At 42.7% G+C, this 16,939-nt stretch overlaps 1 protein-coding gene across 2 annotated transcripts in view; it reads left to right on the top strand.

Moving 5' to 3' along the window:
- Positions 1–35: 35 nt before the first annotated feature.
- The window catches only part of LOC124117421 (nucleoside diphosphate kinase 7-like), a 74,998-nt gene continuing 58,094 nt past the window's right edge, over positions 36–16,939 (top strand). Inside the window, exons 1-9 of one of the 2 annotated variants that reach the window (XM_046479316.2) lie at positions 36–177; positions 2,474–2,581; positions 3,667–3,836; positions 5,084–5,245; positions 6,899–7,053; positions 8,332–8,487; positions 8,863–9,098; positions 11,178–11,285; positions 12,906–13,363. In XM_046479316.2, the coding sequence (XP_046335272.2) occupies positions 175–177; positions 2,474–2,581; positions 3,667–3,836; positions 5,084–5,245; positions 6,899–7,053; positions 8,332–8,487; positions 8,863–9,098; positions 11,178–11,285; positions 12,906–12,938 (1,131 nt within the window). In that variant the 5' untranslated portion in view covers positions 36–174 and the 3' untranslated portion in view covers positions 12,939–13,363. Of the gene's footprint in view, positions 178–2,473; positions 2,582–3,666; positions 3,837–5,083; positions 5,246–6,898; positions 7,054–8,331; positions 8,488–8,862; positions 9,099–11,177; positions 11,286–12,905; positions 13,364–16,939 lie in introns of those variants that run through there. The other variant, XM_048383339.1, reaches the window with a different exon arrangement.

Raw genomic sequence — 16,939 nt, 5'->3', positions numbered from 1 at the left:
CCGGATATGACATTCGTATTTCCTTTACAGCAGAGTAACCAATCACGTTTCGCCTTTCAAATGGCAACGACCTGACGTGTTGCTACAACAACGGTAGACGCGGTGATCTGAAGGGATAACTTACAGTTTGACGACGGTCTGCAACGGATTTTGTCTGTGATATTCGGGATAATTATGGTAAGTTGAACATGGAATGTTTGTGTAACGGAAGAAACTCTCACCTGTTTGCATTTTTGCTATCATTTATTCTTCAGTATGAGCGACATTTGCAATTATTTCCAACATGAAACCGCATATTTCCATCAGTATTGCCCACAAGAACACAAACTGGTTGATTACGCTTTGTAACAAACTAAAGAAATATTCATTTGAAGTTTATTAATACTTAAAAGACATTTCATGCCCGTGTGTAACGTGTATAGCAACAGGTGAATGCAATGGTAGCGTTTATTCACACGAACAGACATAGTTGTTATGGAGGGAACATGTCAAAAGGGCCACACACCCTAGTCAAAAGGGTTACACCAAAAAACCAAAAGTGCCACAAACCCTAGTTAGAGTGGCAACAAAAAAAAAAGTCAAAAGGGCCACATGAAAAAATATCTAATGTAAAGTGTATATAGTAATTGTTTCTATTTGTTAGCTCTACTTATTTCATTAATCCAAAGCATTCACAATAAACTTTGATCAATATTGAAGCCTGTGTGTGTTGTCTTTACTAACCTTTGTAATATTGACTGTGTTGACTGACCACACTGATTGGTAAGAGTGATGAGTATAAACATGGCTGTTAAGTGTGTAAAGTCAAAAGGGCCACACGTCAAAACTACAACAAAGACATCAATGGTGAACACAGCCACAAAATAGATAAAAGAGGTCCTACCCAAAACTGTTCTGAAGAATCAGTATGCTCTTGACTCCAGAAAGCAATGGACTCATCAGACCTGCGACACAGGAATGAGCATAGCCTGTCTCACAGTCCCCGACCCGTATTATTTTCCCTTAAGCCCAGTCCTGACTGTAATCATATAGCCCTACGTGAAGCAAGTCTAGATTTTCCTCAGGTTCTGAATCTCCCATCTCACTTAGGCTGTTTTCAATTTAAAGGGAGTTGTTTATTTCTATAAATATTGTAAATTGTCAGGGACTGAGTGTTAGTCCAGAATGAGCAGTGTTCAACAAGTCTTCAACAATGAAGATGTACTTTGTGATGCTGATGTATGCCTTTACTGTTAAATATATTTGTTAGGAAAAATGTGTAGCGTATTTTCATATTTATGTCGATACTTTTGGTTTGTGTCCCTTTTGACATTTTAGTGTGGACCTTTTTTTATCTGTTTTCTGGCTGTATTGACATTGTATTGACTATTGATGTGTTTGTGGCAGTTATGGCGCATGGCCCTTTTGACTATAACCCAGTTTTGACACACAAATAATCCCTAATAGAAAATCGTTCTACAACTTTGTAGAAGATGTACTACCCTGCAAATCGCAAATAAGCTTGCATGTTTACTTCTAATACACTTTTGCATAACTTATATCTTTATCCTTTTAACTCTAGTACATATTTTCTTCATGGGACAACAAACTAGCCTACCTTTAGAATACAGTACCATAAACCTTTCGTGACAATACCCTATGACGTAATTTGTTGTATTTTGTTGTATTCATTGAGTGTGCATGTGCTCCTCCAAGTGATCTATCATCTCTACACACAATGTCATTGAATATACCCAGCGATGTTGAGAGTTTTGAATATTTGTTTACTAAATATATACTGTGGCGGCGCATTTTATAGCAAGCGCTAAATTATGAAAGCACCTTTATTTTTAATATATTTTTTATTTATTTTTTATTTATTTTTATTTGTAATTCAAGTGCCTAAGATGATGATAAATGGGAACTAATATACATATATTTTTTCATTTTATTAATTTTCATTTTTATGCACAGGAATGCAGTTTATTAGGTAAATTGTTTTGGCGCTGAACACATCCAAATAGTGATAGTGCATGTTTGATAACTTCCAAGGTGAGAATGTAATTTACTGTATACCTTCAGCCATTTTGGTAAAGGATGTCAACAAACTCCATAGTATTGGTTGATAAGCTTTTTAAACAGCACAGGTTTTGTCAAAAGCATCGAACAAAGATGGTGGATACATGTCCAGTAAGATGCATGCTTGTGTACTACTTCCTACATTGGTAATACTAGTCAACCCACAGTCAACCCACAATCAACCCACAATCAACCCACAGTCAACCCACAGTCAACCCACAGTCAACCCACAATCAACCAACAATCAACCCACAGTCAACCCACAGTCAACCCACAGTCAACCCACAGTCAACCCACAATGATCCAAATGCTACAAATGAATATTGTTCTTGTTTTCGTCTTTCCCTAGTTGTACTTTATCTAATTCAGAAACATTTGTCTCAGTTAACACAGTTTAGTGTGTTGTGTGTTTCAGGCAGACCAAGACAGGTTTTGTTTCCTGGTGGAGTGGTACGAGGAGCAGGCAGCTCGCATCAGACAGTTTCTCTTCACATACTATGTCAGCACAAAGGGGATTGAAATGGTAAGTCATCCTTTTGCTTATCAATAATTATTGTCCTGTCTGAAATATGCTTGCCGTAAAAGGCGGCTATGCTTGTTGTAAGAGGCGACTAACAGGATCGGGTGGTCAGGTTTGCTGACTTGGTTGATGCATGTCATTGTATCCAAATTATGTGGATAGATCTCATGATATCAATCACTGGATTGTCTGGTCCAGACTTGATTATTTACAGATCGCCATCATATAGCTGGAATATTGCTGAGTGTGGCGTTAAACAAAAAACAAACAAACAAAATAACCCTTTAAATATCTTATTCTTACTCTTGACTCTAAATAGCAGTTTATGCAAAAGACGTTTGCGTCCACTAACCTGAACTTGGCTCTTAGCATTTTTTTCAGTCCATTTTAGTATTATCGTAAGGCATTTTATTAGCTGATCTTATAGCCCCGATGGAATTTTACTAGACTCGGGCTTCGGACGAGTGGCTACGGTTGCACTGAAATAGTGGTCAAAATTAAGGATGTATTCAAGGGTTTTAAAATAAAATAATAAAGACATATTTGAAAACACGAAGAACCATGAGACTGTTTGATTCTACTACTGGTGAACCTAACCCTCCTGGTGTTCCTTGTTCCAAAACATATTTAAGACGTGCTTCTCCAGAGTTTCGACTCCCAGGGGCTAATTATATATTCAAATATAAAAAAAACTCTCTCATTAAAATCAGCTTTTTACTCAGATCTGATAGCTCTCTGCATGAAGATTTGCCAGTCCCTCCATAGGAAGTTGTGAAGTCCGTTACATTAAATTAGCAGTGATGGTTGAGGGGGGTCATCATTTATTGATTGAGGACCACAGTTATCAGAAAGGAAAACCTAACAACTTGCTATACAGAGTTATGTCCCTTTGTTGCCCGAATCCGCTGGTCACAGTACTAAAGGACTTAACAGTCTCAGGACTAAACCTTTGTTTTGTTGACAACACTTATTGATGTTTACTGTTTACTATTTACATCTTAAGTTGGCATCAATGTAATGTCATCAGGTTAGGTCAGTTGTGATACATCAACAGTCTGAGTTATCCCCAAATTGTGTTGTTTTCCCAGTATTGCATCAAGACACGCAAGACTTACCTCAAAACCAGTCTCAAGGATAGCCCCATTGAGCTGACGGACCTGTACATCGGCAGCACGCTCAACATCCTTGGCCGACAGATCGTCATCAAGGACTACGGCGACGTCTACACCAGGAACAGACTCTCCAGCAAGAAGGAGAAGTATGTGTATCTGGGTTTGCTCAGATGCCAACCATTGCACTTTTGGCATAATAATTACGATTTGGGACCTAAAAGTTAAAAACAGTAAATTGTCACATGATGAATTTTATGAATGTAGAGCTTTGACGATGTGTTTCAGTTATGTCTAGGCCGAACGAAAATGTTGAAGTTAAAACCTGCACTTGTTTTTACGGGGCACGGGTTGCCCAGTCGTCTAAGGCACGGTGGTTTGCTGTGCAGAGTTGCGTCCCTTGGGCACGCCAGAAACCTATGATTGTGGGTTCCAATCCTGGTTTGCCCCGATTATGTTTCTAGGTTTGTCAGCACCATACCCGTGCCCGTGGGTTTCACCGAAGTGGTAAACGTCTGATTAAGCTGACACGCCGTGATATAACTGGAAAACTGTTAGAATGGGCGTGAACCCCAACTCACTCACTCACTTGTGTTTACGTGACATACACAGATTACTCCAAAGCTTCGACCAGGGTTGGCATCTCTGGATGTAGGTGAACAGCAGGCATAGTCTTCAAAGATGTTTCATCAAAGTGATAAACAGCTTAGACCTGCATCACCAGGCTGACACCATGATATCACTAAAATACTGTCCCAAGCAGCAGTAAAACCAGTTCACTCACTCACTCTTGAATACCTCTTTCTGATGGAAAACTACAGATCTAAAACCTACAGGAAATCTAGTCTTATCTGTCAATACACAATGCCATTTAGAAAGTGGTTAAATGGTCATATTTGGGATTACAATTTCTTAGTAAAGTACAGATTCTAGTACTTTTTGGGTTGTATCCCATCCAGGATTCGAGCCCACACTGCCGGGGTGAGGCACCTAATCGCCAGCACCCAAAGTCAGCGATCTAACCCACTCAGCCACCGAGGCTTCCACAAAATTAGTCTGACAACTGGTAGTCTAGATCACATACTTTGTGTACCCCTCTGACAAGTGTAATTTTGCACAGCTCCCATGGCCAAAAGCTATGAATACACCTAATCTTTGTGTGCTGGCGATAAGGTGCCTCACTCTGGCAGTGTGGGTTTGAATCCCGGACGGGACTCAACCCAAAAAAGTGTGAGAATCTGGAAGAAAGTGTTATCCCAAATATAACATTTTCTATATTCTTATCTGGAAATGATTTTGTTTCTAAAACACAAAAGGTGTGTATTTATTGGCATCAGTTATATATTTTGTAGTATTTATGATTGAGAGGTTAACAGATTTCAATTTGTTTTCCAAGGACCCTGGGAGTGGTTAAGCCAGATGCTGTCAACAAGGCTGGACAGATTCTAGACAACATCTACCGCAATGGGTTCCAGATCTCACAGATGAAGATGTGTCGACTTGACCGTAACGAGGCATTCGAGTTTTACCAGGAACACAAAGGAAAACCATTTTTAGAGTGAGTATATTGACAGACCAGTTGTGTGCATGTTCCAGACACCAGACACCAGATATGACTACACAGAGGGCACCCATGATACAGCTCTACTGCTGTTGTGTTTTCTCTCTCTAGTCTCAGTGGACTGCCTCCGTGGTCTAGTTGAAGAGCATCCGCCCGCAGAGCGGAAGGTCCGGGGTTTGAGACCCCGGACCTGTCATACCAAAAGACGTTAAGAGATGGTACTTGTTTCCCTGCCTGGCGCTCGGCATTAAAGGACTAAAACAAAGACTGGTCGGCTCGGAGTCAGTATGCTCTGTGGGGTATTCATGTTAAACTGCAGCATGGTATCTCAGTGGGCTGGCACTATAAAATTGGCATTAGTCCAGACTAGTACAAGCAGCCACACACACATGCATGTCGTTTTTAGTGCAATAATCTTGGACGCGACGTTAAACCCCCTCTACTGCTGATATCTTCAATTTACCATATAATGGACAGTTGTTATCGATATGATAAACCTACCCATGAACTCGGTATTACAATCTGATAGGTACCTGTGCAACTGACGTCACCGAGCAAGAACTACTGTTTTCGTGATCATTAAATTATAGTCTGATGTTCCCAATAAGTTCACTCAAACATTGTCATCTTCACGAGGCAAGAGAGTTAAGTCCAGTTTCCACCCTTGCTGAACTATGCTGGAATTCCTGGGCTCGATCGTAGCACCACCAGTGGCTATTATGAGTTATGTCCCTTCTTTGCCTCTCCTATGGACCAATCAGATTCCACCTCTCGTATCATCACTTGTATTTGCTTCAAACAAAATGGTGGCGCCCAGTTAAGGCGATCTGATCGATAATCAAGATCTATATTGTGATAAAAGGGGTCTTACATCGCGAAGTGCATCAAATCACATGGGCACCTTGATTAAAAGCATGAAAAGATTTGGCAAATAGCTGGTGGTGCACATGCTTTGCAAATCCTGCAATTGATAGAAATGTGCATGAACCAGATTTCGATTCTGTTGCGCGATTTTGATTCGACTATGCATAGACTTGTTAATCCAGCCAAAATGTAATTCCATAATTCCAGCCTAGTTCGGCAAAGGTGGAAACTGGACTTTTATAGTCAGTTAACTCTCTTGCCTCGGGAAGATGAAACATTGTGTACATACAGTTTTTAAATATTGGCAAAATCGTCTACGGCGCCGTGATTAGCTGTGTTGTGTTGTGCCTGTTGGGCACGCCAGAAACCTATGATTTTTGTGTTCGAATCCCGGTTAGCCCCGATAATGTTTCTAGGTTTGTCAGCACCCTACCCGTGCTCGTGGGTTGCACCGAAGTTGTAAACGTCTGAGACCTGCATCACTTCGGGCTTTCCTCCCACATTAAGCTGACACGCCATGATATAACTGGAATACTGTTTAAAGCGGCGTTAAACCCAACTCACTCACTGTGATATAACTGGAATACTGTTCAAAGTGGCATTAAACCAAACTACCTCACTCACTGTTTTTCATGTCAACTAACATGTTTATCTCAATGGGTCGCCTGTCAAAAGTTGATATGTTCATGTGTTATATGTTATTAATAATTCAAGTGAAGATCACATGTATGTGCATACAGTAACTAGAACCGTATGTACAGTATGTTTGCCTTGATCACATTCCAGTGCTCTGCTGAACTACGTAACCAGTGGTCCTGTCATCGCCCTAGAGCTGGTGGGGGAGAATGCTATACAGAGATGGAGGGACGCTATCGGACCTACCGACCCCACCGTGGCCCGCAGCGAGGCACCCAACAGCATCAGGTCGCAGTATGGCACAGGTAGGGGAATTGTCAACAGTATCAGGTCGCAGTAGGGCACAGGTAGGGGAATTGTCAACAGTATCAGGTCGCAGTATGGCACAGGTAGGAGAATTTTCAACAGTATCAGGTCGCAGTATGGCACAGGTAGGGGAATTGTCAACAGTATCAGGTCGCAGTATGGCACAGGTAGGGTAATTGTCAACAGTATCAGGTCGCAGTATGGCACAGGTAGGGGAATTGTCAGCAGTATCAGGTCGCAGTATGGCACAGGTAGGAGAATTGTCAACAGGATCAGGTCGCAGTATGGCACAGGTAGGGGAATTGTCAACAGTATCAGGTCGCAGTATGGCACAGGTAGGGTAATTGTCAACAGTATCAGGTCGCAGTATGGCACAGGTAGGGGAATTGTCAGCAGTATCAGGTCGCAGTATGGCACAGGTAGGAGAATTGTCAACAGGATCAGGTCGCAGTATGGCACAGGTAAGAGAATTGTCAACAGCATCAGGTCGCAGTAGGGCACAGGTAGGGGAATTGTCAACAGTATCAGGTCACAGTATGGCACAGGTAGGGGAATTGTCAACAGTATCAGGTCGCAGCATGGCACAGGTAGGGGAATTGTCAACAGTATCAGGTCATGGTATGGCACAGGTAGGGGAATTGTCAACAGTATCAGGTCGCAGTATGGCACAGGTAGGGGAATTGTCAACAGTATCAGGTCGCAGTATGGCACAGGTAGGGGAATTGTCAACAGTATCAGGTCACAGTATGGAACAGGAAGGGGAATTGTCAACAGTATCAGGTCGCAGTATGGCACAGGTATGGGAATTGTCAACAGTATCAGGTATCAGTATGGCACAAGAAGGGGAATTGTCAACATCAGGGGTCAGTATGGCACAGGTAAGGTAATTGTCAACAGTATCAGGTCGCAGTATGGCACAGGTAGGGGAATTGTCAACAGTATCAGGTCGCAGTATGGCACAGGTAGGGTAATTGTCAACAGTATTTGGTCGCATTATCGCACAAGTAGGGGAATTGTCAACAGTATCAGGTGGCAGCATGGCACAGGTAGGGGAATTGTCAACAGTATTAGGTCGCAGGATGGCACAAAGTAGGGGAATTGTCAACAGTATCAGGTATCAGTATACTGATATTGCATGACAGAATTCATGTTTAACTTGTGCTGAGGAAAAACATTAACGGTCAGGTCAAAATGACACACATGCCAAGCTTATAATCTCTTTGTCTGACTGTCTCTAAATCCCTGAGATCATATGTCATGCAATGTCTCTGTTTCAGACAAGACAATGAATGCTTGCCATGGGTCTGACAGTCCCTCATCATCTGCTCGTGAGCTGGAGTTCTTCTTCCCATCGTCCGGCCCCACCCGACGGAACACCGCCGTATTTCAGGACAGCACCTGCTGCATCATCAAGCCCCACGCGGTCAAGTCAGGTACCCACAATCCTGCTGTCAACTCACACGCTATCTGAGGGAGACACACACTTAACCGACGTCATCTCTCAGCAAGTCCTCACATATCAGTCACATGCTCAGCAGCCACAATTATTTTTTCTTCTGACATTTGGGTCAAGAAGTTTCCACGAAAAATATCGCGCTACGTATTATAACGTGACCTATGTATTGTGATACGTATCCTATGGTGACCTTCCTTATGATACAGGAAGGTCACCATGGGATATGAATCACGATACATAGGTCGCAATAGAATACGTACCCCGATACATGTCCTATCATGACCTTCCTGTATCGTTTCACCCCTGGACACAGTCTTAAACCCAACTCACTCTTCCCAATCCTGACTTGCAGGTGTTGCTGGGAAGGTGATCAGTGGCATCACCGATGCAGGGTTTGACGTGACGGCCATCGAGATGTTCCACATGCAGAAGGCGAACGCGGAGGAGTTCTACGAGGTGTACAAGGGTGTTGTCCAGGAGTACAATGGCATGGTGGCCGAGCTGACATCAGGACCCTGCATCGCACTGGAAGTTCGGGCTCAGGATGCAGCCAAAACATTCCGAGAGATGGCTGGACCAGCAGATCCTGTGAGTTGCACCTCGCTTTCTTTCAGTTGAAAATGTTCCTCTCACAGCTTTCACGGTGTGATTGGGATCTAGTTTGTCCCATGAATCTCAAGGAGTGTTCCATACCTTTCAGGGGATGAGATAATTGGTCTAATTCTCTGCCATCAGCTCGAACTAAGTAAGTTCACTGTGTGCAGTCGCTTGTCCTGCTTGTATGCGCCAGAATTCCTTGTTATCATCACCTTCGGCATCTTGAAACATGGATGCAGTCGGTGGGCCAGTCATCTAAGATGCAGCTATGTGCTGTGCCAAGTTGTGTCCCTTCCATATTCCAGGATCCTTTGATCATAGCTTCAAAAGTCCTGATTTGCCTTGATAATATTGATGGTTTGTCAGCCCTATACATATAAATGTCCAAGACCTGGGCCCCATTCCACAAGCGGATCTTAGCGCTCCGACTGTTGTCAGACTATGTTGAAGTATGGGAGTTCTGATCATCTTAGCACTCTGACTGCTATAAGTCTATGTTAAAATATGGGAGTTCTGATCATCTTAGCACTCTGACTGCTGTCAGTCTATGTTAAAGTATGGTAGTTCTGATCATCTGAGCACTCCGGCTGCTGTCAGTCTATGTTAAAGTATGGTAGTTCTGATCATCTGAGCACTCCGGCTGCTGTCAGTCTATGTCAAAGTATGGGAGTTCTGATCATCTTGGCACTCTGACTGCTGTAAGTCTATGTTAAAGTATGGGAGCTCTGATCATCTTGGCACTCCGACTGTTGTAAGTCTATGTCAAAGTATGGGAGTTCTGATCATCTTGGCACTTCGACTGCTGTAAGTCTATGTCAAAGTATGGGAGTTCTGATCATCTTAGCGCTCTGACTGCTGTAAGTCTATGTTAAAATATGGGAGTTCTGATCATCTTAGCGCTCTGACTGCTGTAAGTCTATGTTAAAATATGGGAGTTCTGATCATCTTAGCGCTCTGACTGTTGTCAGTCTATGTTAAAGTATGGGAGTTCTGATCATCTTAGCACTCTGACTGCTGTCAGTCTATGTTAAAGTATGGGAGTTCTGATCATCTTAGCATTCTGACTGTTGTCAGTCTATGTTAAAGTATGGGAGTTCTGATCATCTTAGCACTCTGACTGCTGTCAGTCTATGTTAAAGTATGGGAGTTCTGATCATCTTAGCACTCTGACTGCTGTCAGTCTATGTTAAAGTATGGGAGTTCTGATCATCTTAGCATTCTGACTGTTGTCAGTCTATGTTAAAGTATGGGAGTTCTGATCATCTTAGCACTCTGACTGCTGTCAGTCTATGTTAAAGTATGGGAGTTCTGATCATCTTAGCATTCTGACTGTTGTCAGTCTATGTTAAAGTATGGGAGTTCTGATCATCTTAGCGCTCTGACTGTTGTCAGTCCATGTTAAAGTATGGGAGTTCTGATCATCTTGGCACTCTGACTGCTGTAAGTCTATGTTAAAGTATGGGAGCTCTGATCATCTTAGCACTCCGACTGCTGTAAGTCTATGTTAAAGTATGGGAGTTCTGATCATCTTAGCGCTATGATCGCTTGTGGAACGGGGCCCTGCTCTTTAGCCTCTCCTTCCACATTAAGCTGCTGCTGTTCACATGCCCTACCTACTCAACAGAATATATTTACAGTTTTGAAATTACACACAGTTGGACCAGGTAACAATGATACGATGGAGACCTTCCTGGGTTCTTTCTAGACCTGCTCAGAGGCTGATATTCAGCCCCAAGTCTGAAGCAAATGTCTGTAAAATTTCCCCAATTGGAATTAAATGTTCAAGTCATGTTATAGCTTATGCTTTGGCTCTGCCGAGGTGACTTGCATTTCACTGACAACAGGACCAATAAACAAGAAGATGCTGTAATATTGGTCACGGAATGAAAGATTAAAATTCCCCTGAATTTCACATTTAAGAAAATCCAAATTTTAAACGTAGTTACTTTTTTTCCAAATTTGTCAGCCAAGAGCACTTAGTTTGGTACCTAGATAAATACCTATACAAGATAGTCACGAGCACATCCAGGTAACTCACTGAATGTGTAACACGGTGTCATGTTTTCCCAGGAGATTGCTCGACACCTGCGACCACGGACACTACGGGCGCTGTTTGGGACAGACAAAGTACGCAATGCTGTCCACTGTACAGACTTGCCTGAAGATGGCCTCCTTGAGGTGAGTTGCTTCCAAGTTATTGTTGGATTGAATTCAAGCTGCCATCATCTGAGAGTTGTTCATACAAATAGTATGTGTTACAACATACGTGGGGTTTGTAGGTTAGAATAGGTTCTCGGACCGCCTCTGTGGTCTAGTGTTAGAGCGTCCGCCCAGAGAGCGGAAGGTCTGTGGTTCAATCCCCGGCCGCAGCATACTAAAAGATGTTAAGATGATACTTGTTGTTACCCTGTCTGGCGCTCGGCATTAAAGGGCTAAATCAAGGACTGGTCGGCTCGGAGTCAGTAAACTGTGTCTGAGTGGGGTATTCCTGTTAAACTGCGGCATGGTATCTCAGTGGGCTAGCGCTATAAATCGGCATAAGTCCGGAATAGTACAAGCAGCCACACACACACACACGTGCATGCACGTCCCTATATAAGTGAAATAATCTTGGATGCGACGTTAAACCCAATTTCACCTCACCTAGAATAGGTTCTCAGCAACCTTTACTTGTAGTACAAGATGGCTGAGTTGACGGTGGTCACAGTTGACTCAGTGACCTGGTTGATAGTGTGTCAGTGTGTGCCGATAGGGTGGGTCATTGCTTATAATATAAACTTGATTGTTTGGTCCAGACTTGATTATTTACAGGCTGCCGTCGTATACCTGGAATATTTTGCTGTGGCATTAAACAAATGTGACATCATAAACAGTGATTGTTGTTGCCTACCAGTTGATTGGTTGATAATATTCATCATCAAAGACTGGCTTCCAGGAGAGATCTCTTTGCTGAGATCAAGTGAGATATCACTGCCTTGAAATTCCATTATGATGCTTTGCAGTCCAGTTACCATGATATCACAATCTAATGATATCACTAGTCTTGGCCACTGAAACTGGTTGGCTGTAATTTTGCACTTAAGACATTACGTATAACTGTTATGAATTGAAGAAGTTGCAAGAATGGTTTTGGATGATAAATTAAATCCTACCCTTGTGTCTTTTGATATCAAATTTATCAACACCAGTCAATAAAAGGTTGAAACTTTTATCAACTAATTGTGATATATTTGATATCCAAAGACCCTCGGGTGAAATTCCCGATACTGGTGTGTGCAGTGAAACCCTTTAGTTAGGACACCCGTGGTGAGGTGAGGTGAAATGGGGTTTAACGTCGCGTCCAAGATTATTGCACTTATATAGCGACGTGCAAGTACGTGTGTGTGTTTGTGTGGCTGCTTGTACTAGTCCGGACTGATGCCGATTTATAGTGCTAGCTCACTGAGATACCATGCAGCAGTTTAACATGAATACCCCACTCAGACACAGTATACTGACTCTGAGCCGACCAGTCCTTGTTTTAACCCGTTAATGCCGAGCGCCAGACAGGGTAACAACAAGTACCATCTTTTAACGTCTATTGTTATGACGCGGTCGGGGATCAAACCCCGGACCTTCCGCTCTCCGGGCGGACGCTCTACCACTAGACCACGGAGGCGGTACGTATATTAGTGGTGTGTAAAGAGTCAATGTTATGGACTTAAAATGCAGAAAATAGTTTACAAAGTATTACAAATGTAACATTGTATTTCATCATAAGTAGGTTATTTTTATCTTTCTGACGCTTGTTCTTTTCAGGTGGAATATTTCTTCAAGATCCTGGGCCGTTAATCATCCCATACGATGCCAAAAATCATCCTGAAGAGTTTTGTACATAGACCCTGTGATATATGTTTACTGTGTAATCTCAATGTGTAAATTCATAAATTATTTACATTATTTAGAAACTTGAAATACAAAACATTCAATTCAAGCAGTAGCCTCTTCATCGTTTTAATGTCAGCGTTTTGGAAGTGAATATACCTGAAGGTATTTGACATGTTGGAAACTATGTGATGGACAAGGTATACCTGGTAATCCTCCTGATTGAGACGCTTACCTCTTTCAAACATAGGCTTAGTCATCACATTAACATACTGCTTTTATTTATTGTATATGTATCTGCAGATGTTTTACAATTCCAGGTGTTTTTAGATAAATTTCAACATGAAGTACCTGTACATTTGTAATGAAGACAATACAGAATTTATAGAAAATGTGTGTTTGGTTCTGATTTTGTGGAGTTGGAGTTCAAGGGCATCCCTATACCTTGACCTGTTTGACTTGGGACTATCCCTATCTCTTGACCTGTTTGACTTGGGACTATCACTATCTCTTAACCTGGTTGACTATAGTGCATCCCTATCCATGGACATGCTTGATTCAAGGTCAACCCTTTCCATGGACCTGCTTGACTCAAGGTCACTCCTTTCCCTAGACCTGCTTGACTCAAGGTCATCCCTTTCCATGGACCTGCTTGATTCAATGTCAACCCTTTCCATTGACATGCTTGACTCAAGGTCATCCCTATCCATGGACATGCTTGACTCAAGGTCAACCCTTTCCATGGACATGCTTGACTCAATGTCAGCCCTTTCCATTGGCCTGCTTAATTCAAGGTCAACCCTTTCCATGGACCTGCTTGATTCAATGTCAACCCTTTCCATGGACATGCTTGACTCAATGTCAACCCCTTACATGGACATGCTGGCCCGTGAAGATCCGGGGTAGAATAGGTCTTCAGCAACCCATGCTTGCCGTAAAAGGTGACTATACTTGTCATAAAAGGCGACTAACGGGATCGGGTGGTCAGGCTCACTGACTTGGTTGATGCATGTCATCGTATTCCAATTGCGTGGATCGCTGCTCATGATGTCAGTCACTGGATTGTCTGGTCCAGACTCGATTATTTACAGACCGCCGTCATATAGCTGGAATATTGCTGAGTGCGGCGTTAAACAACAAACCAAAAACCAAAAACATGGACATGCTTGATTCAATGTCAACCCTTTCCCTAGACCTGCTTGATTCAATATCAACCCTTTCCCTAGACCTGCTTGATTCAAGGTACAATGTGTGAAGCCCATTTCTGGTGTCCCCAACCGTGATATTGTTGGAATATTGCTTAAGATCACAATGAGGGACTGATTATGGTTCTACTCCGCTTTTAGCTATCAATGTGATTTTGTATATTTCCAACTTGCTTGGCACTATGTGTGTGAAAGTAACCACATTAAAGAATGTATTGGGGAATTACAAGTTTGTTCAGTGACACACCAAGACGTCTACCAAACCAATGTTATATTGTGCAACGCCGTGATATAACTGAAATAATGTTTAAAGCAGCATTAAACCCTACTCACTCACTGTATTGTGCAAGCAATGCTTCTTTGTGAAGTAATCATGCATTCTGTTGATAAATTATGTTTACCATACTCTAATGATGGCACTTGTGTTCACAATCCCGTTTGGTTACAACTTGAGGAAAATCCCAAGGTTCAGAAGTCATGAAATATGCTGATGAAATGATGTCATTACAGGTGTTTTAGCAAGTTGACAAATGCAGGTCCATCAACACGTATATGGGGGTGCTCAGCTCATATAAACCAGTGTCCAAAAGAAACGATTACAACTTATTTTCAAAATTGTTTTTTACTAAGTGAATTGTCAAGTATGAAAACATGCCAATTCGTATTGCACATCCCAAACACAGCATAGTCGATAAAAAATACTGGGAACACGTGATCACTTCCGGGAAAAAACGTAAATTTCGTGAAAGTGACATTTCCCTCTCTAGCATGTTCTGCACGTGCAGAAAAACTGTATAAAACGGCTGATCAGACACGTTGATATCACAGCAACAAAAAGAACACGTTTGACAGCCATCGAGAGAGAGAGAGCCGTTGGAATGGTCCAACAAGGAGCGTCACACGTCGACGTCGCCAGAAGGTTGGGCTGCGCACGCATCACTATCACCAGGTTGATGCAGCGGTTACGTCAGACAGGTCAGACGTCAGACAGGCCCAGGAGTGGAAGTCCACGAGTAACCACGCCCCGTGGAGATCGTTACATCCGGGTATTACACCTGAGGAACCGCACCGTAACAGCGACGTCCACGGCGGCTACAGCACTGGGACACAGGATCAGTCGACAGACCGTCTACAGGAGACTACGGCAGTATGGTATCCGGCCACGTCATCCCTACCGCGGACCGCTCCTGACGCCTCGACACCGGAACAACAGACTGATCTGGGCCAGGCGAGTTCGACGTTGGAAACGGCGGGACTGGGCACGTGTTATGTTCTCCGATGAGAGCAGATTCCTCATCTTCAGAAACGATGGACGGCAGCTTGTATACCGACGATTTGGTGAACGTTTGGCGCCTAACTGTATCCAATAGGTCCGGCCGTTTGGAGGTGGAGGGTTAATGGTTTGGGGTGGCATATGTGGTGACGTCAAAACGATGCTTGTCGTAATTCGTGGAAACCTGAATGCACAGCGTTATCTTGATGACATCCTACGGCCTGTTGTGGTGCCCTTTATTCAGCAACAGCCTCGTGGACTCCTTTTCCAACATGACAATGCAAGGCCACACACAGCAAGATTGACACAGAACTTCCTTGCCAACGCCAACGTACAGGTTTTGCCATGGCCCGCATGTTCACCGGACATGAATCCCATCGAGCACTTATGGGACCACCTCGATCGGCAAATCCGACGTCGCCGTGTGCCTCCAGTCAACGTCCAGGACTTGGAACGATGTCTCCTCGAGGAATGGCAACGCATCACTCCCAACGTCATCAGACGTTTGACGTCATCAGTCCGTAGGCGTGTTCTGGCATGTATTGATGCTCACGGTGGACATACCCCCTACTGACTTGACTTTGAGACGTGTGGTGTGACATTTCCCGTTGTTTCTGTGATCAGTGCTCTAACGAAATGTTCATTTTTCGACCCCACCCATCTTTCAAGGCTTGTCATATTGGTTGTACAGATTTTATTGAAATGAAACTTTTGTACAGATGTTGCGAAAGGATTTCTCAAAAGCATAACACCAATCCTAAACTTCTGCATTGTTTAGTTTTTCTTTTATGTCGTTGCAAACAGGTGGTATCGTTTCTTTTGGACACTAGTTTATAATGTAATTATCAACGGCAGTTTTAACTTCACTGTGACGACACTTTAAGAAATAATGCGATACTATTACAACACAGGTACCACTAGGTCCGACATATAGGACAATGTTTATCGAGATCATTATTTCAAATTGTTCGAATTTAATAAATGCACAATAACCAAACTCCCAACAACTTGAATTTTCGGTGCCTTACAAACTCCATGTAAATCACTCCCCTTGATGCTTTGTCTTATATTGCATAGTGTCACATTTACAGTTGTTTACTTATCAAGTAATGTATTGTGTTCAATTCCAGATAATATTCATAATATCACATAATAATATGGTAACTTCTTTAAGTAGGATCCTTGTGTTGCCATTATGAAGACACCGATTGGAATAGGTCATCAGCAACCCATGCTTATCGTAAGAGGCTACTAACGGGATCGGGTGGTCAGACTCGCTGAATTGGTTTATGCATGTCATCGTATCCTAATTGCGTAGATAAATGTTCATGATGTCAATCACTGGATTTTCTGGTCAAGACTTGATTATTTGCAGACCGCTGTGATATAAGCTGGAATGTTGGTGAGTGCGGCGTTAAACAACAAACAAACAGTACATATACCCTGCCCATTTTAGACTGTTCTGATTACCTGACACACAGTCACGATGT

The sequence above is a fragment of the Haliotis rufescens genome, unplaced genomic scaffold, assembly GCF_023055435.1.
Source record: "Haliotis rufescens isolate VD_foot unplaced genomic scaffold, xgHalRufe1.0.p SCAF_47, whole genome shotgun sequence".
Classification (NCBI taxonomy): domain Eukaryota; kingdom Metazoa; phylum Mollusca; class Gastropoda; order Lepetellida; family Haliotidae; genus Haliotis; species Haliotis rufescens.
The sequence above is the reverse complement of the archived record's forward strand: the minus strand, read 5'-3'. Positions and strand labels throughout refer to the sequence as shown.